Source organism: Chiloscyllium plagiosum, chromosome 18, assembly GCF_004010195.1.
Source record: "Chiloscyllium plagiosum isolate BGI_BamShark_2017 chromosome 18, ASM401019v2, whole genome shotgun sequence".
NCBI classification, from domain to species: domain Eukaryota; kingdom Metazoa; phylum Chordata; class Chondrichthyes; order Orectolobiformes; family Hemiscylliidae; genus Chiloscyllium; species Chiloscyllium plagiosum.
In genome coordinates, this window is record NC_057727.1 from 10,020,857 (window position 1) to 10,045,231 (window position 24,375).

General features: G+C 44.3%; 1 protein-coding gene across 1 annotated transcript in view; it reads right to left on the bottom strand.

The window, feature by feature from the left end:
- Positions 1-24,375, bottom strand: part of LOC122559240 (semaphorin-3A-like) — a 172,746-nt gene that overhangs the window by 111,966 nt on the left and 36,405 nt on the right. The window contains exons 3-4 of the mRNA XM_043708621.1: positions 17,335-17,489; positions 8,351-8,413 (exon numbers count right to left, since the gene is read on the bottom strand). Of these exons, the coding sequence (XP_043564556.1) occupies positions 8,351-8,413; positions 17,335-17,489 (218 nt within the window). The remainder of the gene's footprint in view (positions 1-8,350; positions 8,414-17,334; positions 17,490-24,375) is intronic.

Here is a 24,375-nt window from a genome sequence, read left to right on the forward strand (position 1 = left end):
GTAGAAGATATACTGTCTCTCTCTCTCTCTCTCTCTCTCTCTCTCTCACACACAGAGAGAGACACAGAGCCAGAGACAGGAGTGTTGAATATCTGGAACTCCTACAGCCCAATGTTAATTCACTCTCAAAACATTATATAAGCAATAGCAGCCCCTTCCCCCTGGAGCCTCTGTTCAAAGCACAGTTTACGAAACTGGGAAGTTCACTAACCAGCCTTTATAGCTACAAAAGGTTTTATTACAGATTCCTTACAAGGATAACTGCTGCCGGTGTCTCTTCGATCCATTCAGTAAGTCAGGACTGCTGTGTGGTCTCAAGGTGAATGTAGTATTTAAGACCTCAATTTCAGAGCACTCTTGGCTGGGAGTTCAAGTGCAAAAGTACAGATTTTTAAATGATAGATTTGATTTGCTTTGATTTTATTGTCACATGTACTCAAGTTCAGGAGTACAGTGAAAAGTGTATGATGTAATCACACAAAGTGCCATCTTAGGCACAGCTACCTAGGTACAGAATCTTAAAGAACAAGGTAGAAGGAAAGAACCAAGTTAAAAGTTAAATATTACAGTCATTATATTATAGAGTAAAACATAAGTAGTTTAGAAGTTACACAATGCAGGCCTTCTTTCGATGGGTCAATTGGATCAGTGAGCAAGTTCAGAGGGCACAAGAATAAACTATATAGATTATGCCTGAAGTCACAGGTAAACCTGAACAAGTAAAAGGTGACACATTCCCTTCACTGTGTATTTCTGGTCTCAGAGATTGAACACACTTGTACCTCTAAGTTTATCCTAATGACATGGTGCCTAATTTCACAGCAAACAAGGCAATAGTCTGGCTTCTTCACAAATTCAGTGAAACTCCTCAGCTTCTCAGTCCATTGGTGACGAATTAATGTTTCGACTCCTCTTCTTCTGAAGAGGTCACGGAGCCAAAGCATCTACTTCTCTATCCATGGATGCAGCCGGAGCTGCTGAGTTTCTTCAGAATTCTCTCTGTGCTTGTTGGAGATTCCCACCTCGTCGACCATTTTAAACTTTGACAGACATTTAGGCAATCACTTGATGCCCTGACATGAGGCAGCAGTGAATTAGAAAGGCTGAAACTGATGATAAGCAGCTTCCATCGCCCTGAAAAGGAGATTGGTGAGCTGGTTGCATTTTTGATTGCAATCCAATGGCTTCCCTGCTCATTGGTACTGGTGCCAAGCCACAAAAAGTGACCACATTGATTGGGACCCAATTGACAGAAAACCTCAAGCATGCACAGGCAGAATGAAGTAGTTGCAGTCAACAGCACATCCTGAGAAATGTTTACTTGACTAATCTCTGCCCAGCAAACAAATTCTGTTCTAAAGACCAATCCCCAAGGTGCTCCGAAAATTGATTTGCACATTCGCTTTGCCAGCCTCACCAAACTCCCAGTGGCTTCATTTTTTCTGCTGGTTACCAGTAACAACATCACATGTCAATGCAACACCTTCAAGTACTCTCAGGCATTTCGCAAGACGACAATGCTGGGCACCAAGTTTCCCAAAGCAATATTAAGGCTGCTGAGTAAACTGTAGATCAATAAAGATAAGTTTTGAGGAACATCAGGAATTGGGAGGCAGAGAGGCTTAGGGAGAGAACTCCACAGAACAATCCCGTGCGGCTACTGTGAAGAATTCATGCTGTCCATGCCAAGATTTATTCCTTGATCAACATCATTCAAGGTGTGGGGGTGACAGTGTTGGACTGGGGTGGACAAAGTCAGAAGTCACACAATACCTGGTTACAGACCAACAGGTTTATTTGAAATCACAAGCTGACTTCACCTGACGAAGGAGCAGTGCTCCGAAAACGTGTGATTTCAAATAAACCTGTTGGATTATCACCTGGAGTCGTGAGACTTCTGACTTTGAATATCATGCAAAGCAGATGACATGGTCATAGTCATGTTGCTGCTGGTGGAAGACTGCCAGTGTGCAAACTGGCTGTTGTGTTTCGAAAATCAACACTGGGTAATGCCTCAAAAAGGGTTTTTATTGGCGATGAAATACGCTGGGACATCCTGAGGTCATGAGAAGGTGCTACGTAAATACAAATTGGGCTCCTCTGAGCAGAGCCACCTCAGTTTTAACCAGGAGTGTGTGTAGAAAGTCTCAGCACCTTGCCTTTGTGGTGTGAGAAATCTCAACAACTTAGCGCCTGACCTGTTCAAAATCGGAGTCTGATCAAACTAGAGATGCAGAGAGTTGGCTACTGACAACAGGTTTGGCAGTTAGCCTGAATACAGAGACAATTTATGAGAAATATTCCAGCTTCCTAACAGCTCTGGCCCAACGCACCCATTAAAAAAAATTTGTAAATTGACAGACGTTTTACACATTTTTCCAGGTATAAAGAGGCTATAATTTGACCTGAAAAGACCCAGGGCCCAGATTATTTTCCAGCTTTGACTGAGCTTGTCAGCCTCTTGAGATGAATTAATTTCTCATCCTCTCTGTTCCCCACTCACCTTCCCCTCTTCTGCCTTACACCAACCCTCTATCACTCATCACTGGGGTGGCATGGTGGTTCAGTGGTCAGCACTGTTGCTTCACAGCACCAGGGTCCCAGGTTCAATTCCAGCCTCGAGCTACTGACTGTGTGGAGTTTGCACGTTCTCCCAGTGTCTACGTGGGTTTCCTCCGGGTGCTCTGGTTTCTTCCCACAATCCAAAGATGTGCAGGTTAGGTGAATTGGCCATGGTAAATTGCCCATAGTGCTCAGGGATGTGTAGGTTAGGTGCATTTGTCAGGGGTAAATATAGGGTAGGAGAATGGGTCTGGGTGGGTTACTCTTTGGAGGGGTCAGTGCGGACCTGTTTGGACTGAAGGAGAAAGTGAGGACTGCAGCTGCTGGAGATCAGAGCTGGAAAAGCGCAGCAGGTCAGGCTGCATCCAAGGAGCAGGAGAATCAACGTTTCGGGCATGAGCCCTTCTTCAGGAATGTGAATTCCTTCAGGATTCCTGAAGAAGGGCTCATTCCCAAAACGTCGATTCTCCTGCTCCTTGGATGCTACCTGACCTGCTGCGCTTTTCCAGCAACACATTTTCAGCTCTGTTGGACTGAAGGGCCTGTTTCCACTCTGAAGGGATTCTAATTCTAATATCCTGCAGACTTATTCCCTTTCCACCGACTCTCTATTCACCCAGCCACAAGGGGCATCATATTACTCACTTGTCAAACTCGAGACCCCCTGTGGTTTATGTTACTCTTTCATATAAAATTCGGTCTTTTCTGACATCCACCTCATGCTTTGGGGACAAGATTTTATCCCATTACGACACAGAAGATCCTGAGAGAACTTGGTACAGTGGATGCTGAAAGAACGTTGCCCCTCATGGGAGAAGCGAGAACGAAGAGACACACCATTTTAAAAAGAAAAAGCTCACATTTATGATGGATAGGGCAGCACAGTGGTTAGCCCTGCCACCTCATATCACCAGAGACCTGGATTCAAGATGGCGGCAGAGTAGCAGTACGGAGGTCCTGTTTGGGGCTCATCTGCTCTGTCAGCTTTTACTTTTTGTTTTAACCTTTGTTCTTTTTCTTTTACTGGTTTTTCTTAGTTTTATCCATATTATGTGAGATGCGGGTTTGTGCAGTTAGAGGAGAGCATCGCTGAGGAGATTAAGTTAGCACAAGGAGGTCGAGCGCAACATGGTGGCCAGAAATGTCCCCAGTGTCAATAGACTCTATGCCCTCGACATAGCCAGAGAGGTTCTATCTAATAGCAGTCATTCTGACCAAGGGTGAGAGCAGGAACAGGCAACCCAAGGCAGCCCGTGCGGGTGAGAGTGGGTTCAGGCAGCTCAGGGGAGACTGCAGGGGAAGAGAACAGGAACAGGCAAGGGGGGAGGGTCAAGCCCTTGTGAGGAGTGTAGGCCCAGCATGGCCAGGTGCTTAGGGACTGTGGTGCTGAACTGTTGTTATCTGTGTTTTTGTTTTTGTACATTTTAGTAAGAAGAACTGTAATGGTTAAATTTTGCAATTTTTCTTCATTTTTCTGCTTTGTAACAAGATACTGTATCTAGATAACTTGTACCTAAGATGGTGCCGTGTGTGGAGACTTGTAAACTTTTCACTGTAAGTCCATGTGTCAGTAACGCTAATTTAATTCCATTCCACCCTCGGGTGACTGTCTGTGTGGAGTTTGCATGTTCCGCCGGTGTCTGTGTGGGTTTCCTCCGGGTGCTCCGGTTTCTTCCCTTAGTCGAAAGTTGTGTGGGTTAGGTAATTGGCCACGCTAAATTGGTGCGTATTGTGCAAGCCAAGTGGATTAGCCATGGTAAATGTGGAGATAGGGGGATAGGGTCGGGGTCTGGGTTTGGGTTTGGTGGGATGGTCTTTGGAGAGTTGGTGTTGACTCAATGGGCCAAATGGGCTCTTTCCACACTGTAGGGATTCCATGAAATGCCATCTCAGAGAGCCCCTTTGGAATTTCCCTTCCTCAGAGAATAGTAGAGGTGGAGCCAATGAATATTTTGAAGCAGAGGCACATTCTGGACTAATGGGGAGTCAAACGGTATCGGGGGTAGGCAGGAATATGGAGTTGAGGCCACAATCAGACAGTAATGATCTTAATGAATGGTACAGCAGACGCAAGGGGCCAAATAGCCTATTCCTGGTCTGTGAGACATACAAAAAAGCTTTTTGTGATCAGAAACTTGGGCCCTGTTAACTATAGTTGAGAGTGTGTTGCTGGGAAAGGACAGCAGGTCAGGCAGCATCCGAGGAGCAGGAGAATTGAGGGTTCAGGCATAAGCCTTTAGGGCTTATGACCGAAACGTTGATTCTCCTGCTCCTCGGATGCTGTCTGAACTGCTGTGCTTTCCCAGCAATACACTCCCGACTCTGATCTCCAGCACCTGCAGTCCTCACTTTCTTCCTGTTAACTGTAACCTCCACCCTATTTGTCAACTCTCCCACTTTTCAACAGTTTCTCTCATCTCAGTGTGCTTTTTGGTGCAAGTCAATGATTTTCTGAGGTTTTAATCCTATTTCACCAAAACCACAAATGTACTGAAATAACTCTGCAGAGCTGAGTATCCCCTCACCAAGACATCTTTTAATTATGCGCAGAGAGTTCTTGACAATGATCCAGCTCCCTCGGAGTGAGTAGAACCTCTGACCCTCCTGTTTATTTTTTTTTTCTTCTTTTTTTTTTTTTACACACAGGCTGTAACCAGCCAGTGAAACAACAATCCCCTAATGAGAACTGAGTTATACCTGAAACACATTATGTGCATCAGGAGTTTAACAATCAGTCCTCACTAAAAGGAATGCCAGTTAACAAACTGGCTCAATAATTCAGCCAGTTCAGGAATCAGGTTTACCCTCCTGTTTATATCCATCAGCCAGCGCTGCCTGATTGGACCAGATTAACAGCCCCAGACAGGGAACTCAGATTCTCAGAGGTCCATTTGGCTGACCTTGTGGTGTGAGTAGTGATTGTAACAAGTACTTATACTCCTTTCCGAACCTCACCATTGACATTGAGGTTTGTCGCACCTCCTCCTCCAACAAAATCTTTCAGAAGACCAAAGCTGTGGCAGTCCATACATCCACCCATCAATTTTCCCTCTCTCCTGAAATCAACAAGTTTAACATTCCTTCTCAATTTGCATGTCTTTTCGATTCTCATTCTAGTTTCCACAACCCCCTTTCCTGTTTTTGCAAACTCCTCCAATCTCCCTCTCCCCAATCTCTGCACTTCTCCAGTTCTAGCCTCTCACAACCTCCCAGCATTGATCGGAGGTCTCCAGCAATTAAAGATTCACCTCAGGGCTGCTACAGACAATCCTGAAGAAAATTCATTCTGCACTAAATAATACACTAGGAGTTTCTTTCATTGTTTTTGCACACATTTTGAACACAGTTTATAACTATCTTAGTTAGTTCAAAAAAAGGGCTGTTTGACCTAGGAATAATTGGAGGTGGTACAGGCAACAAAACCAGTAGAAATTCATTTTGACAAAGCTGTCAATCCTATGCACAATCTCAATATTCACCACTCCATCACTGGCAGCCAAACCTTTACTGTTCAGGTGCTAGGCACTGGAATTCTCTCTTTAAACCTTTCTGAAACTGTTTCCTTTAAGATGTGTCTTCAAACCTGACCTTTAGATCCAGCATCACCTACAACACCTCACATCCTTCCAACAGTACTTTCCCATGCAATCACTAAAGTTAGCTCAGTTGGCTGGATGACAGACTGACGCCCACAGTGTGGGTTCAATGCCCACACTGGCTGAGGTTACCTTGAAGGTCCTTCTCAACCTCAGCCCTTGTCTGAGGGGTGCTGACCCTCAGGTTAAACTCACCACTAGTGGTGTCTCTCCAGTGACAGAGTAGCCCTCTGGGGCAACAGTGCCTTTACCAATTAATCCTCTTCCTTCCTCAAATCTCTAAAGTCCCAGACACACTTCCAGGTGAAGCAGCGATTTCCTTGTATATTCTTCAGTCTTGTCTTTCGTTTACACTGCTCACAATGGAGGCTCCTTTCTGTTGAGGAGACCCAACACTGGCAGGATGACCACTTCACGGAACACCTCCACTCAGTCCACAAGCATCAACCCACTTCTAGTCACTGGCCATTTTAATACATCCCACTTTCACACTCACATTCTGTCCTGGATCCACTGCACTGTTTCGGTGATGCCCGACACAAGTTGGATCACCTGTTTCTAGTTTAGATTAGATTCCCTACTGTGTGGAAACAGGCCCTTCGGCCCAACAAGTCCACACCAACCCTCCGAAGAATAACCCACCCAGACCCATTTCTCACCTTAGGCACATTTTACAGCCTCCTGAACTCAATAGGGAAATCGACAACAACTTCAGACCACAAACTCCAAGCTTCACTTTAACAATTTTCTTTTCCTCCCAGTGTCTGTATCTTGTTTGTGTTTTTGCTTTCCAGGAACAGCTGACCTATATTCTACTATTAACACAGGCTGTTGATACATACACTGGCAGGTTGCGACGGGGAGACAAACAATTTATAGAAAGATAGTGAGAGTTAAAGTAAGTGGGCACAAAATTGGCAAATTTTTATGTTGGAAAATGTGACATTGTTAATGTTGGAAGGGAGAACAAACCAATAGATTATTATTTAAATGCAGACAAACTGCAGAAAGCTGCAACACGAAGGGACTTGGGGTCTACTTGTGAAGCAAACTCAGAGCTAGGCACACAGGGACAGCAGGTAATCAGGAATGTCAACCCTTATTTCAGGGAGGTTTGAGTATCAGGGTAGGGAAGCCTTACTGCAACTGTACAAGGTGCAGGTGAGAGGACATCTGGAGTACCGTGGGCAGATTTGGACTCCTAACTAAAAATATATTATTTCAATAGAGACAGTTCAGAGGAGCTTCACTGGGAATGATTCCCGTTATGGAGGCTTTGTCTTATGAGCAAAGGCTATTCAGGTTGGGACTCTGGTCACTGGAGTTTAAAAGAGAGAGGTGACCTCATTGCAACAAATAGGATTCTTAATGGGATCGACAGGGTAAATGCTGAGAGAACATTTCCCCGTATGGGAGAGTCTAGGACCAGACAGCATAGCCTGAGAATAAAAAGGCACCAATTAAAGACTGAGATGAGGAGGAATTTCTTTAGTGTCTTTGGAGCACTTTGCCACAGAGCTGTGGGAGGTAGGGTCTTTGTGTATAGTTAAGGCTGACAGAGATAGATTCTTGATTAAAGTGTTGCTGGAAAAGCACAGCAGGTCAGGCAGCATCCAAGGAGCAGGAAAAAAAAATTTAAAAAAAATTCGACGTTTTGGGCAAAAGCCCTTCACAAGAATAGAGGCAGGGTGCCTGCAGGGTGGAGAAATAAATGAGAGGAAGGTGGGGGTGGAGAGAAAGTAGCATCGAGTACAATAGGTGAACGGGGGTGGGGATAGAGGTGATAGTCAGAGGAGGGTGGAGCGGATAGATGGAAAGGAAGATAGGCAGGTAGGACAGGTCAGGAGGACGGTGCTGAGCTGGAGTGAGGTGGGTGAAGGGGAAAATGAGGAAACTGGTGAAGTCCACAGTGATGCAATGGGGTTGAATAAATCAAGATAGATTCTCGATCAGTCAGAGAACCAAGGGTTAAAGGGAAAGGATGGGAAAATGGACATGAGCAATGTCAGATTAGTTAGGTGGGGGAGGAAGAAAAAAAGAGGGAAGGTGTCATTGCCAAGCAGGAGATGAGTGACCCGCCCACCATCACCACCACCTACGCCCCCTCCACCTCCCCCCCTCCCCGCCGACCCATCCCGTCCCCGACTGTTCACAGTCATCACCGACTGTCGATCAGAAGTGGTTGTACTCACATGCAAGTCCTTGCCCGCCCAGTTGCACTCTTCCCTCCATTCCACAGGGGCTGGCCAGTAAATCTGTAAGAGAAACAACCACAGTGAGGTCAACTGAGCAACAGCCAGTCAGGTCAACACCACCCCCACCTGGAAATCCACAGCCAAAAGCTTCAGAGCAATCACTTACACAGTTAAAGCCAACCTTTCAGTATTACAGGAGCACACGGCTGGCAGACGTTTAACCCTTAGGTCCCCAAATTCACCGGAATCTGCCACTCTACTGTGTTTATATGTCTCGCTAGCAACACGCAGAGTACAGAAATGGTAGCAACTGGGTCTGCACTATTCACTGCAGTGACCCATATAACTATACAGGAGAGAATGTATCAGTTAGGATTATATTCACTGGAGTTCAGGAGCATGTGGAGAGACAATCAGATTCTAACAGAAAGATGCAGAATGTTCCAGGTGACCAGGGAGTCCAAAACCAGGGTCAGGGTCTGATAGGAGGTGGATAGGAGGTGGTCTTTCAGCCTGGAGATGAATACATGGATTGGAGATAAACGCATGACAGTCTCATCATTCTGTGGTCAAGCATGGAGCACATTGAGTAAGCAACAATCCCCCATTTACCTGCAATGGACAGATCAGCCTTTGCCCCTGTAAGATGGGCAAGACCATTTCTACACATCGGCCAAAGGTAAAGATTAGATTAGATTCCCAACAGTGTGGAAACAGACCCTTCGGCCCAACCAGTCCACACCGACCCTCCGAAGAATAACTCACCCAGACCCATCTCCCTCTGACTAATGCACCTAACACTATGGGCAATTTACCATGGTTTCAATTCACCTGACCCTCACATCTTTGGACTGTGGGAAGAAACCAGAGCACCCAAAGGAAACCCACGTAGACACAGGGAGAATGTGCAAACTCCAGACAGACAGACAGACAGACAGACAGACAGTCGCCCGAGGATGGAATTGAACCCGAGTCCCTGGTGCTGTGAGGCAGCAGTGCTAACCACTGAGCCATCGTGCCACCGCTAAGAGGAGCAAATTGTACCAGGAGCTCCCCCCAATAAATGGGTAATATCTATACAGAGGCTGCTTTTCACAAAGGGGCATGCTGGTTTAATGGTTAGCCCTGCTAAGTCAGTGCCAGGAACATCAGTTCAATTCCAGCCATGTGACACTGTCTGTATGGAGTTTGCACATTCCTCTAGCTGCTCCAGTTTCCTCCCACAGTCCAAAGATGTGCAGGTTACGCAGATCAGCAGAGTGAAAATATGGGGCGGGTCTAGGTAGGATGCCCTCCAGAGGGATTGGTGTGGGCTGAATGGCCTGCTCCCACACTTTAGGGATTTTTACAAATAATTTTACGACCAACAAGAAACCTACTATCACTTCCAGGGTGTCAAAAGAAAGAAATGACTTGCATTCATATAGCACCTTTCACAATCTCAGGACATCCCCAGTACAAGGTACTTTGTGAACATGGAGGTGTGCTCATTACAGTTTTGGAAAAAGTGCAGCAGCCAATATGAGGAGAGCAAGATCCCACAAACAGTCAACTTGAGTGAACCTGAGAATCCGTAGTAGTGAGGGTCGAACATTGACCATGGAGCACACCTCTGGCTTTTTCTGATTGATGCCAAGGGATGCTTTAAGCCCAGAGATAGACTGCTTTTCTTAGGGTGGCACAGTGGCTCAGTAATTAGCACCACAGCCTCACAGCACCAGGGACCCAGGTTCGATTCCAGCCTCGGGCGACTGTGTGTGTGGAGTTTGCATATTCTCCCTGTGTCTGGGTAGGTTTCCTCCCACAGTCTAAAGATGTGCAGGTTAGGTGAATTGGCCATGCTAAATTGTCCGTAGTGTTCAGGGATGTGTAGGTTCGGTGCATTTGTCAGGGGGTAAATATATGGTAGGGGAATAGGCTGGGTGGGTTACTCTTTGGAGGAGTCAGTGTGGACCTGTTGGACTGAACGGCCTGTTTCCACTCTGTAGGGATTCGATGATTCAGTTTAAGCACCTCCTGAAAGATAGGTCCCTCAGAACCAGGTCTGGACTGTAAGCCTGGGATGACATTTTGAAGTTATTTGGATGAGAAGTTGTAACCATGACATTGTTAATTCACAGGTGAGAGAGAGAGAGAGAGCTACCAAACGAGTTATGGCTTGTTTCAGAAAATGCTGCTAAATCCGTTCAGTCAGGTTAATCAGTCACTTTAATTAGCTGGGAACTGAAATATACTAAACAGCATTACATAATAAACCCAAGGGACTGCTTTAATTCACTAAACATCCACGTTGGTGCAGTGATGAAAAAGTGCTTCATTGAAATGCCTACCAAGCAAGGCCATGAATTTCTCACAATAATTACTGCCTCAAGTTGGCAACGAGTTTGCTTTCTGAGAATACGCTCTAATCTTATTATTTTCTGTCAAAATACATGATGTCACAGTCAATGAGAGAAGCCATCTGGCTTACCAACTCAGTGAATGATAGAACAAGCTTTCTGGCAATAAATAAAATTACTTCCTCCAGCCCCTCCCTTGAGGCTTTTCACAGTCGTGTGTCCTGTGGGCTGATTAGGTCAGACCAGCACAGCAATCCCAGTTTGGCAATAGTTCTGAAGATTGAGCCATAAGATGTGGAGGTAGGATATGCCGTTCAGTCCATTGATTCTGCTCCACGTTTTTGAACGAGATCACGGCTGATCTGATAACCCTCCTTTTCACTTTCCTGCCTTTTCCCCAAACCCTTGATTCCCTTAAGTGATTAAGAATCAATCAGCCTCCAACAAACCTTAATGACCCAGTCTCTACTGCCTTCCGCAGTAAAGAACTCACAACCCTCAAAAAAAATTCTCCCGCATCTCTGCCTTAAATGTGCAGCTTCTTACTCAGAGATCATCTCCTCTGTTCCTAGACTGTCCCACAAGGTCTCCCACAAATGACAGCATGTAGTCTGTCATTTCCCCTGAGATTCTTGTATGTTTTAATAAGGTCAGCTCTCTCGCTTCAAAATTCAAAAGTAGCGTCAACTATGGTTCAGTGGGTAGCACGCGGGGTCAGAAAGTTACCGATTCACATCCCTCCTAATGGGCTTCACAATACCAACAATAACGGTCTTATTTAAGATAGAATGAATTGGTTCTTGAATGGTAAGAGGGTCAAGGGTTACGGCAGGAGAATAGGGTTGACAAACTTATCGGCCATGATCGAATGGCAGAGAGCAGACTCAAATGGGCCAAATGGCCTAAATCTGCTCCTATATCTTATGGATAGCTTCAAATGCAAGGATCACGTGGATCCCATCTCTCGAACCCCTCCGCAGCCTCTGAATTGGTACGCTGCCCATCAAATTACTTAATCTTGAATGAGTCAAAATGAACAAACATATGAATTAGAGAAAGTAGGCCATTTGTCCCCAGGAATCTTTTTAACCATTCAGTCAGATCACAGCTGACCTCTCAGTTTTTGAATATCACTTTCATATCTACACCTGATCATCTTTATTTCCCTTGCCCAACAAGAACTGACGTACTGTTGCCTTTGCAATATTCAATGATTCTGCTTCCACCTTCTGAGGTGCACAATGTTTGACTTATTTTGTCACATGTACCTACATATAGTGAAAGGTTTTATGAGCAGTATGGGCAGATCATAGCAAACAAGGACACACAGAGTGCTTAGCACAGGAGGTGCACAGAGCAAGGGCAACATTATTGGAAGTTAGGCAGGTCCATTCAGCAGCCTAATACCAGCAGCTCCAAGCCTCAAAGAAAACCACTCTCCTCATCACCTTCCTAAAAACGTGGCTGCTAAATTTTAAACAGTGCTCTCTAGTTCTGGATTTACAAGAAACAACATCCTTGCCACATTCACTTTGTCAACCCAACTTAAGTCTTTGTTAACTCCAGTGAAAACAAACCTAGTAAGTCTGACCTCTCCTCAGAGGGCAACCCACTCATTACAGTTATCAATTTACCAAATGCTGTTTGGAGTACCTACAATGCATTTATGTCCTTCCTTAAATAAGGAGACCACTATACTCCAGATGAGGTCTCACCAATGCCCTGTATAGCTGAAGCATAACATCTTCACTGGTAAATTCAAATCCTGTTAGAAAATAAGGATGGTGCTTGATTAGCCTTCTTAATTACTCACTGTAGCCACATATAAACATTTGGTGACTCATACACTAGGCTATGTCTGCATCTTTGAATTCTGCAATCAGTCAATGTTTAAATAATACTTACTCTTTTTATGAAAAAAGAAGAACTTTCATATTTCCCACGTTGTACTCCATCTGCCAGATTTTTGCCTGCTTACTCAACTCATCTAGATCCTTCTGTATTCTGCATAACTTATTTTCCCACCTATGTTAGTATCATCTGCAAACATAACTACTGTGCTTTCATTCACCTCATCTAAAATCGATTTGTAAAAAGCTGGGGCCCCCACACAGACCCTTATCTAGGTCAACTCCATTGTCACATACCGTCAATCTATAAGAGACCTATTCATTGACCTCCATTGCCAACCGGCCAATTTTCTATTGATTACAAGCATGTTACCCTCCATACCATTCGATAATGCTTTTCACTACAGCTTTTTACGTGGAACATCTCAAAAGCCAAGTACAATATGTTAATGGCCTCCTCTTCATCCAGTGTCTGTTACTCCTTCAAAGGACTGCAATAAATTGGTTAAAAAGGATTTCCTTCTTGCAAAGTCGTACTGTCTCTCTCTGATTACCTTGGGTGTTTCCGAGTGCTTAGCTATAAACACTTCAACTCTCAACTCTAACAACTTTCCGATGACAGACACCAGTCAATAGCTTCCTGTTTTCCGCCTCCCTCCCTGCTTGAATAGAGTAATACATGCTACTTTCCAGGCTGATGGAACATTTCCAGAATCTAACACATTTTGGAAACTTATGGCCAATGCATTTATTACCTCATTAGCAACCTCTTTTAAAATCCTCGAATGAAATGTTTCAGGAGCCAGGATCTTCTCAGTCCACACAGCCATCAGTTTCCCTGGTGATTGCAATTTCACCAGTTGCTTTCACTTTTCGATTTACAACTATTAGTGGAATTGTACACTCCATAGTAAAGACAGAGGAAATATATTTGTTCATTTCATCTTCTGTTTCCTTACTATCTGCTATTTTCTCCAATAAAACATTAAATTGAAGGAATCATCTCTTAAAAACAAAATGCGGGCAGAGGATGACCTAATAGATATGTTTGAAATGCTGGAAGTTTTGTTTTAGGGTGGATATGAAGGGAACATTTCCTCTGGTATTGACAAGTGAGCCAAAAGCCGTCAATATAAGACAGTCATTAAGAGACCCATTGGGGAATTCTGAAATAAAAACTATTTCACCCAGAAAATGGAGAGAAAATGGCAAACTCACTACCATAGGAAGGTAATGAAGGGAATAGTATTAAAGTGGTAGATATGGGCACAATTACAATGTTTAAGAGACATTTGGATAAATACATGAATAGGAAAGGCTTGGGGGGATATGGGACAGGAGCAGGCAAGTGAGATTAATTTAGTTTGGGATTAAGGTTGGCATGGACTGGTTGGGCCAAAGGGTCTGTTTCCGTGCTGTATGACTATGATTATGAAAGGGACATAAACAAATGAGGGAGAAGAGCAAAGGAGGGTTACAATGGTGGATTTAGATAAGAAGAAAAAAAAAGAGGGACAAGTGGAGTATCAGTATCATTGCTTGGCCTGGATTGTTGTAACTGTGCCTTTATCCACTATCGTCCTACGGACTGTTAGTACACGGGGTAAACCCCTCTGCTAATTTAAACCAGCCACACAGAAAAGATGCACCCCGTGCTGTCACCTGTTAAAATTCAAGAGGCAAAGAACTATCCCAGAGGGAAGTATTTGAAGTAGCAATCAACAACTTTATTTCTTTAAGTCTAACAGAATATTAACCAACAATTATTTACAACTCATTTCTCTTAAACTATCTTCTACCTCCCCCTCTATAATACTGGTCCGATAAAACAAAAATCCCAATTGCGATTTAGAAAAAAATTAATCACATTTCAAAACCAGTCAGCTCTGCTGAGTTTCCTCTGTAGATTCTCTCTCCAGGTTGGTTTCTATGCTCTACTGAACAAACTTCTTCCACAGACAGGTACCTTTGAGAGCTCTGAAACTAGCAGCCTACATCTGTTGGTCTTTTGATAGTTCACCTTGCCACTCTGGCTAACTGTTCAAAATGTCTGGTATTTATAGCCTAAAACATTGGATCATTTCATTGGTTTTAATATTATCAAAGTTCTAAATTCAAACTTGATTGGAGTTTGGGGCATAATTTAAACCGATTGGCCAAATCTGATTTTTGTTTGTCTCATGGCAACCCAGCTACTCTAGCGGGGGGGAAAGAGAGACTGGAAGAAAAATGAGGCTGGGAGGGTTTTCAACTCAACACAGAAGGCATTGCAGTGCTGCCTGGTACCAACTCAGACATCAGCTAAGCTGCATGTCAATCAAATATAGGATCATTTCAGTGAATGTACTCACTATCGCCCATCAGCTTGGTTTTGATTCGCAGTGGAATTCAGCCTCATGTATCAGACTGAACAGCTACCCGAGAAACTAGGTCAACCATACCCCAACCATTAAACAGAGAGAGAAAGATATCAGGGTAATGCAGAGTTGTTTCAGCTGGTTACAGGATATTCCACATGGGAATCACACAGAAGAAATGAGAGTCTGGTCACTGTGTATCTTGGACGAAGGAGAGTGTTTATTTCACTCTGCCTTCCCCATCCTTCCTCCCCACCTCTCAACATTCATTGGCATCACATAGTCCTGAACCAAAAAAAACACAGCTAATGGGTTAATTCATTGCAATCAGGGCCTGATGCTAATGGCAACAGAAGTCTTCGGGCTGCCACTTTGGCCTGTAAAGGAACACCACGTTCTCATAAACGTGAGGCAACAGTACACTCAGGAAAGTATGCACCAGTTTAAAGAAATCCTTTCACGTGATGTGGTCACTGAGCCATAGGCCTGGAGTTGCAGACCCCGACCAGCACCCAAGCCCCCAGGCTGTTTCAACGGTAATGTGATCAGGGTGAAGGTGGCAGGGCTAACCGCCCACTTGTGGTAGTGCCACTTCAAGCTAAAGGAAGGAGGCCAGCTGGGATTTTCCAGTTCAGGTTCCCTTAGGCACTGGAGGCCAGTTGCTCCAACTGGAGGTAGTCTCTAATCAGCAGACCGGGACAGGGGAAGGAGTGACAGTTTTTCAGGCTGGTGTAGACATTCTCCCTCCACAGCTGGATATAGGAGAAGAAACATACAAATACACACACTATGACACACACACTAACACATGGGCACTCTAACATACACACGCGCACAGATAGACATGCTGTTTCATTGACACTATCCTATTCCTTTCAAGCTGAAAGGCCTCTAACTGATCCTCCAGATTTTAGAATCTTCACTGGATAGCCAACCTGTCTCCAGGTTAGATAAAGAATGTCTCCATTAAAAAAAAATTGAGTGACTGCTGCATCCACCCACCTTCATTCCAGGGGAGATCGGAATGCAGAGAAGTTCCTCCGGGTCACCAGATGAAGAATTCAGCTCACAGAGCGGATCTTCAGATCAATGTCCTGAGTCTGTTGATGTGGCCAAGCTGAGCCTGCTTTGTAGAGGTGGGTTTCTCTCATCCAGGGCACAGGGAGAGGAAAATAACCTCAGGGTCCTGCTCCCAACTTTGGCCAAGAAACCCCACTGAGTGTATCCTAACAGTCAGCAAGGCCAGGGTTAGTGAAGCAGCTCATCAGCACAACCCTGTGTAAGGAGTCCATCTGTCCAAATGCAGCTGTTTTCATCCTCCAGTCAGGAGGTAGATTGATTCCTTATAGTATGGAAACAAGCCCTTTGGCCCAACAAGTTCACTCCAACCCTCCAAAGAGTAACCCACAGACCCATTCCCCTACACAATATTTACCCCTGACTAACACACCTAACACTATAGGCAATTTAGCATGGCCATTTCACCTGGCCTGCACATCTTTGGACTGTGGGAGGAAACCCATGCAGACACGCAGAGAATATGGAAACTCCACACAGACAGACAGTCACCCAGGAGGGAATGTAACCCAGGTCTCTGGTGCTGTGAGGCAGCAGTGCTAACCACTAAGCCATCATGCCACCCAAGGAATCTAAGCTCCACTTGATCATTCATCCAGGCTCACTCTTCAGGGCATTAGAGAAATGGAGCAAGAGAAAGGGAAAGGGAGTGTGAAAAAGGGGAAAGACAAAGAGAGCACATTAAGATCATAGATCATAGAATCATTGAATCCCTACAGTGTGGAAACAGGCCCTTTCGCTCACCAAATCCATACCGGCCCTCCAAAGAGTAATTCACCCAAAGTCGGTTTGTGAAATTGACGTCCTGTCATGGATATTAAAAAACCCATAAAAGTTTTGAAAATATTTTCTGCCATGTTTTCAGCAGTGTTTCTTCCTCAAACCAAAAGGCCAGCATTATCCCCAGTCTGACTGGTGAATAAAAGCTGTTAGCAACAGATGAAGACAGCAGGGTCTAAAAGTATCTCCATTGATGTATCTCCCTGAGGAATGTCCTGAAGAAATGATCATGTAATCCACTTCAAGTTCTTCCACTGGAGTGAGGCGCCCGTCATATAAACTCCCAACCAGCTTCAAAAGTGGCTTCAAAAAGGGGGAGCCGGGGGAATAAAAAGGTTGTGGAGGAAATTGATGGTTTTGATCAAGTAGATTATTCCCAGGAACTGAACCAAAACTTTCTAGTTATTCTGCCAACAAGTGTTACAGAAGTTTTACTACCCATTGGCCATTCTTATTGTCTCCTTCACATCCCTAATTGGAATGTAAATCTGTAATCTCATTAATCAGAAGGTCAGCTCCTTGTGGAGTAAAGTCCTCAGACTTGCTGGATATACAGCCCGCACCTGATCATTACTCACCTTCTTGTCATGTTTGCTGATGTTTTCCAAGTTGAGAGCGATGAGGTAATTCTTCGATCCCACAAATAATTTGCCTCTCTCCTCATCCAGCAACAGTGTGTTGTAACAGCAGGAATAATTCAGCTTGTAGGTGACAGCCCCTCGAGATACTAGATCTAAAAAAAAGACCAACGTAGGGGTCAGCTTCTATGTCAAAGACAATTAGTACCATGCTTTCAAATAGCATTAAACACTCTTTCTTTCTTTTGCACACCCATTGTACCTTATTCTGCTCATTGAATCTGTGATCATGGAATAATGCAATGCTGCATATTATTTGCATACTATTTCAGAAAGGATTTTATGGCCTTTTATCTAAAGAGGTTTAAATATAAAAGTAGGGGAAACTTGCTAAAACTAGGGTATTAGTAAGTCCAAACTGGAGTACCGTGTACAGTTTTTGCTCATTTATTTACAAGGATGTTGCTAGGGTTGGAGAATTTGAGCTATAGGGAGAGGCTGAATGGGCTGGGGCTGTTTTCCCTGGAGTGCCAGAGGCTAAGGGGTGACCTTATAGAAGTTTATAAAATCACGAGGCGCGAATTTACCCAGGTCTTTTACCCAGGGTCAGGAAGTCCAAAATGAGAGGGCAGAGGTTTAAGGTGAGAGGGGAAAGATATAAGAGAGACCTAAGGGGCAACTTTTTCAAGCAGAGAGTGATGCATGTATGGAATGAGCTGCCAGAGAAAGTGGTGGAGGCTGGTACGATTATAACATTTAAATGGCATTGGATGGATGTATGAATAGGAAGGGTTTAGAGGGATATTGGCCAAATGCTAGCAAATAAGGCTAGTTTAATAAGGATATGGATGAATTGGACCAGAGGGTCTGTTAGCATGCTGTACATCTCTACAACATTACTTCGGGAGGGATAAACTTACATTGAAATCTTTCTGAACTGCTTCCAATGTTAAGCAGGTTTTTTTTAAAATTCATTCACAGGATGTGGGGGTCACTGGCTAGGCTGCCCATCCCAAACTGCCCAATGGGCAGCTAAGAGTCAACCCACATTGCTGTGGTCTGGAGTCACACGTAGGCCTGGAATCACATGTAGGCCAGACCAGGTATGGGTGGCTGTTTCCTTCCCTAACGAGAATTAGTGAACCAAATGGGTTTTTCCTACAATCAACAATGGATTAATGGTCATCATTAGATTCTTAATTCCAGATTTGTAAAAGTTTAATCCAAACTCCACCACCTGCCATGGTGGGATTTAAACCCAGGTCCCGAGAACATTACCTAGGTCTCCAGATTAACAGTCCAGCAATGATGCCCCTCGGCCAGTGCCTTAAACGATGTTCTATTGAACTGTTCCTGCTGCTGCACGAACCTCCAAGATCAGTGGACCCTCTAAACAGCTAATAAACATGGCTGGAGAATATTTCCTCACATTCATGACTTGTATTGATAAACAGGAGACACAGGTGAGGTACTTGTCAGAGAATTCATAACCTCTGACCTGCTCTTTTAATCATGACAAGTCCAACTTAGTTTCTGGTCAATATTAATCCCCAAGATATTGATAGTAGAGGATTCACTGATGGCAATGCTATTGAATGTCAAGGACAAGCAGCTAAATACTCTTACTGAAGATGGTTATTACCTTGCACTTCTGTCACACAAATCTTACTTGACAGTTATCAGCCCAATTCTGAACTTTGTCCAGGTCTTGCTGATTATGGACACCATCTAATTCCATCTCTGAGGAGTCATGAATCATATGAAATATTGTAACCAAAGTTTTATACAACGCCAACATAACCTACTTGCTCAAATAATCTATGCCACAGCTGATAAAGGCAAGTGTCTCATATGTTTTCTTTCTCTCTATTAACCTGTCCTATCAGCATCAGGGATCTGTGGTCAAGCACTTCAAGATCCCTCTGTTCCTGAGCTTCCTAGTGTCCTGCCATTCATGGAGTACTGCCTTGTCTTATTGTTTCTTTCACAGTGCCTCACCTCACATTCACCCAAGTTAAATTCCATTTGCAAATGATCTCCCCATCTGACCAACCCTTCTGCTTCTTCATGGAAGCTAAGACTTTCCTCCTCACTATTAACCACCCAGCCACCTTCATGTCATCCACAACATTCTCACTTTTTTATTTATTTATTCATTTTGTGGGATGTGGGTGTCGCTGGCTGGGCCAGTATTGATTGCCAGTCCCTAATTGCCCCTTGAGAAGGTGGTGGTGAGCTGCCTTCTTGAACCGCTGCAGTCCACTTGCTGTGGGTTGATCCACAATGCCTTTTGGGAGGGATCCAGCAACTGTGAAGGAACGGTGAGATATTTCCAAGTCAGGATGGTGACTGGACCAGCGGGGAACTTGCAGGGGTCGGTGCTCCCAAGTACCTGCTGCCCTTGTCCTTCCAGATGGACGTGGTCATGGGTTTGGAAGGTGCTGTCTGAGGATCTTTGGTGAATTTCTGCAGTGCACCCTGTAAATAGTACACACTGCTACAACTGAGTGTTGGTGGTGGAGGAAGTGGATATTTGTGGATGTAGTTCCAATCAAGCAGCTGCTTTGTCATGGATGGTGTCAAGCTTCTTCAATGTTTTTGGGGCTGCACCAATCCAGGTAAGTGGGGAGTATTCCATCACACTCTTGACTTATGCCTTGTAGATGGTGGACTGGCTTTGAGTAATCAAGAGGTGAGTTACCTGTCACAGTATTCCCAGCTCTTGTCTGCTCTTGTCTCCAATGCATTTATGTGGTGAGTCCAGTTGAGTTTCTGATCAATGATAGCTCCCAGGACATTGATAGTGGGGGATTCAGTGATGGTAACACCACTGAATGTCAAGGGGTGGTGGTTAGATTGTGGCTTATTGGTAATGGTCATAGCCTGCCATTTGTGTGGCGAGAGTGTTATTTTCCACTTGTCAACCTAAGCCTGGATATTGTCCAGATCTTATTGCATTTGGACAAGGGCTGCTTCAGTACCTGAGGAGTCATGAATGGTGCTGAATATTGTGCAACCAATGCACAATATCATTAATATACATCATAATCATTAAAAAAAATGCTATGCTGACTACCCCTCATCAAAGCTTGCCTCTCCAAATGGAGATCAGTTCTCTCCTTTAAATTTTTCTTCAATCCTTTCCCCTACTACTGACATGAGACTCACCAGCCTGTTATTCCCCAAGTTATCTCTACCACCCTTCTGGTAAAGTAGGACCACATTAGCTGGCCTCCTGTCCTCTGGCATTTCCCCTAGGGCCACAGAGGAATTAAACATTTGAGTCAAAGTCCTTTTAATTGTATCTTCTGCCTTCCCCAGCAGCCTGGAATACAACTCCAAATGGGCTTGGGAATCTGTCCACTTTTAAATCCACCAAACCTTCTAATACGTCCTCACTCCATCTGTCAAACTCTTCAGTCCTTCATCTGTACCTGCATCCTCCTCCGTGGTACAGAATTCAAGAAAACAGACTGTGACGTCCTTGAGAGCTAAAGCATTCAGCACAGTGCTAATGGATTCTGAACGAAGGGATAATTGCTTGGCAACAACATTTTGATTGACTCCTGACTAACGATGGGTTGTTTGGGGCCAGTCACTCTACCTTCTGTATGGAAGTACTAAAATGCCCCCTGTAACAGCTAGTTGTCTTCTACTCAATGTTTATAAAGCCCTTGCTGCCTTCGAATAAAACCCATTGAAAGGCAGTGAAATCCTCAACAGGTGAATAGTTGCACCAGTGTGCAAACAACCTCACATGCGCAGCAAACAACTACAAAACAATTGAAAGGAAGAGAAGAAAACAACTTCTCAAATGGTCTGGTCCAGACTGGTGCTATTGAACTGTCTCGCTGACCTTTTCAACCCTTAATATCCAGGTCTTGTCTTGTGTTAAAGAAGAGGCATTTTGTAGATGGGAAATATCATTGAGTTATAACTTTGTCTTTAACCAATGCCAATTATGAAATATAAATTGCAATCTTCAAAAGTAAAGCTCCTTACCTTTAGAATACAGAAACCAAAAGTTTTCAATCACAAATTGGAGACTTTGGACTGTTTGACTAAATCTTTTCATATTTAATAGGCCTCAGGGGACTTCATTTCCAGTGCACTTTCCCAGTGAGTGGCAGTAACTAGCAGCCGTAATGAGGAGGACCCCAGGAAGGGATGGCTGATGGGCAGGTGAGATGCGTCCTTAGCTGGGCATTACTTACGGGCCTCAATTGTGGGATGGGAAGACCATCCAAGAGACTTCATCGGAACAGATGGAAGGAAACCCCACCTGCAATCCTCCCTCCAATTAAATACCCAACCCTTCGTCTTGGGGGAGGGCACAAATACCACTGAGTGTCTCTTTACTGACTGTATCAAAGACCTTCATGACTTTGAGTGTCCCATTAAAACCTCCCATTAACATTCTCCCCTCTAAGGAGAACAATTCCACCCTCTGCAGTCTCTCCGAAAGGCCTCATCACAATTACAGTAAATAGTCAGCCATCTGCCAACTGGGACAGAGGTTGCAGAGTTCATTCGTACGTGCTGCAATTGTGAATGGTACCAGAGAGTGTGTGTCTCAGGGGTATACATTCACCTCTGAACTACCAGGATAGGAGGCTGATGACCTTGTAATGAGAACCCTTCCTATTCTGCCTTCCCTGATCAATCCCTGCAGAAGTAATTCATGTTCACAACTACCCTGGGACTCTGGCTGCCAGTGTCAGTATTCCAATCATGCCCAGGGCCATAGGAGCTATTTGCTGCAAAACCTTCAAGGTTATAGCTTTGTCATAAATTGTAAATGTTTAATAAAACAGTACAAGTTATTCATGACAAACGCAGAGCAGGTCATTTCTAACTCCTTACAAGTTTATGTTTCTCAATAATGACCATCAAATGATGCTTCAATTTTGCAACTAAGTAAGAGACTAATGCAGTCCAACGGAAGAAGGTGCAGAAGAGGGAGCTTGTAATCAGGCAGCTGGTACTCTCTTCATAATTCAATGCTGATTATTAGAAAGTGCCAGAACAATGAGACGGTAAAGTAGCCTGACAAGGTCCAATAAAATAGGAGTGTTCCTTTATTCAGCAGATCCCTTAAAGGCAACGGTGGGGGCATAGACTCTAATCCTACACATCACACATTTGACCACCTTCTTTCAAGATGGCTACAAAATAGGACTGTGCGGCTGGAGCATGTCCACTCTGTCCATTTCTTTTCTGTTTTCTCCTCTTCTGTGTTTTTCAGATCATCTTTTTTCTTGGCGACGTCCTGAACTCTCACCCTCACCACACTCTCGGACTCTTGGCTTCAGCGTGGACCCGGGGTGGTGATCTCACGACCTTTCGGTCTCTCAGTGGCCCGGCGTGGCAGTCTCTCAGTAGCCCGACACAGCCTTAGCATGGATTTTCAGCCTCGAGGTGAAGCCAGGCACACAGTCTGAGGCTGGGTATTAGCAATACATTAGCAAGGCCTTGCTAATGTCTACTGTTCTGCCTTGATCTTTCTTCTCTTCTAAAACCTCAATCAAGTTTGAGAGAACAGATTTTCCACCAGCAAAGCCAAACAAGGTAAGGTTGGTTGATTCCCTTCCTTGAAAAGGTATGAGTCGACCACATGTAAATCCCACCAGCTGACAGTAAAACGGTCTTGAACGTCCAGCTCTTGGATGGTTAGTCCAATGATATTACCATGACACCATAAGTTCCCCATTCGCCGAGCCAGATGATGGGCTGTACCATATACTCACAGATACCCACCAGTTTAATGCGAGTGTCCAAGAGACATGGAAGTTAGACTCAAAGCCAAAGAGGAAAGAGATGAGGTGAAGATCCAATAGATTAGTTATAATTTGCACTAATTCTGACAGCTCAGTTTAGATTTGCACAGCCATCTGCAGGATTAAAGCTCCATGGTAGGAGAGTGGAAATTTAAAAAAAAATTGCATTTATTTTTTTATTTGTCACTGGTATACCTCCACAGAGGCTGGTATCCTGTCACCAAGACACCCTTTACTTACACGTGGAGACTGATCCAGCTCCCTCAGAGCCAGCTCTCAGAGTGAACAGAACCTCTGACATTCCTGTTTTTTTAAGGCTGTCTGACACTTTTTTTTTTGCAGGCGTGAGACACAGTGAAAACCAACAACAAGCACATCAATCTTTATTCATATTCCATCACCAAGAAGAAAGGAAACACGCGAGTGGCCAGCGACAAGCAGAGCCCTTCTCAAAGGGCAATGCTGCGAGATCAAAACGTGAAAGAGGGGACAGGGACTAAATCAAAATAGAGTCGGAGAGGGAAATAAGACACTCCACACCCCGCAAGAATTGCATTTATAATCACATTTGCTCCGCATTGCGAGTACTTTACAACAATTAAGTACTTTGGAAGGATTGTCACTCTTCGGATATAGGGAATGTCGCAGTCAATAATTTAAACGTTTAGCAAATCCCCACACAGAGCAATGAGCAGGTAACTTTGCTTTATGGTGGTGGTTGAGGGGTGAATACTGGCTGGGGAGAATGCCTCCTGCTGTTCTTCACAGTAATGCCATGGGATCTTATACACTCACTGACCAGGCAGAAAGGGGCCTCAGTTTCACGGTTCATCTGAATAAGACAGCTCCCATAAGTGCTGTCAACCCTCAGTAGTGAACTGGAGCATCAGCCTTGATTTTTGTGCTCAAGCCCATGAAACCAATGGTCTGTGTGGTTCCTATTTTCATGTCAATGTGCTTGCCCAGATGTGAAGTTGTTATTGAATCCTTGATTGTATGAGATATTCTCATTTGAATATACCACTGGTTCTCGAGATGACATCCTTCAGGTTATATAACAGAGAAGGAGCTTAATTCTTTCAGTTAAAATATTTTTTTCTAAAATAACCTGCTCAGAGATGTTATAACATATCTCTGGAGCAGGTAGGACTTGAACCCAAGCCTCCTAACTCAGAGGTAGGGACCCTGCCACTTGGGAGGCAATGGCCTAGTGGTATTATCACTGGACTGTTAATCAAGGGACCCAGGCAATGTTCTGGGGACC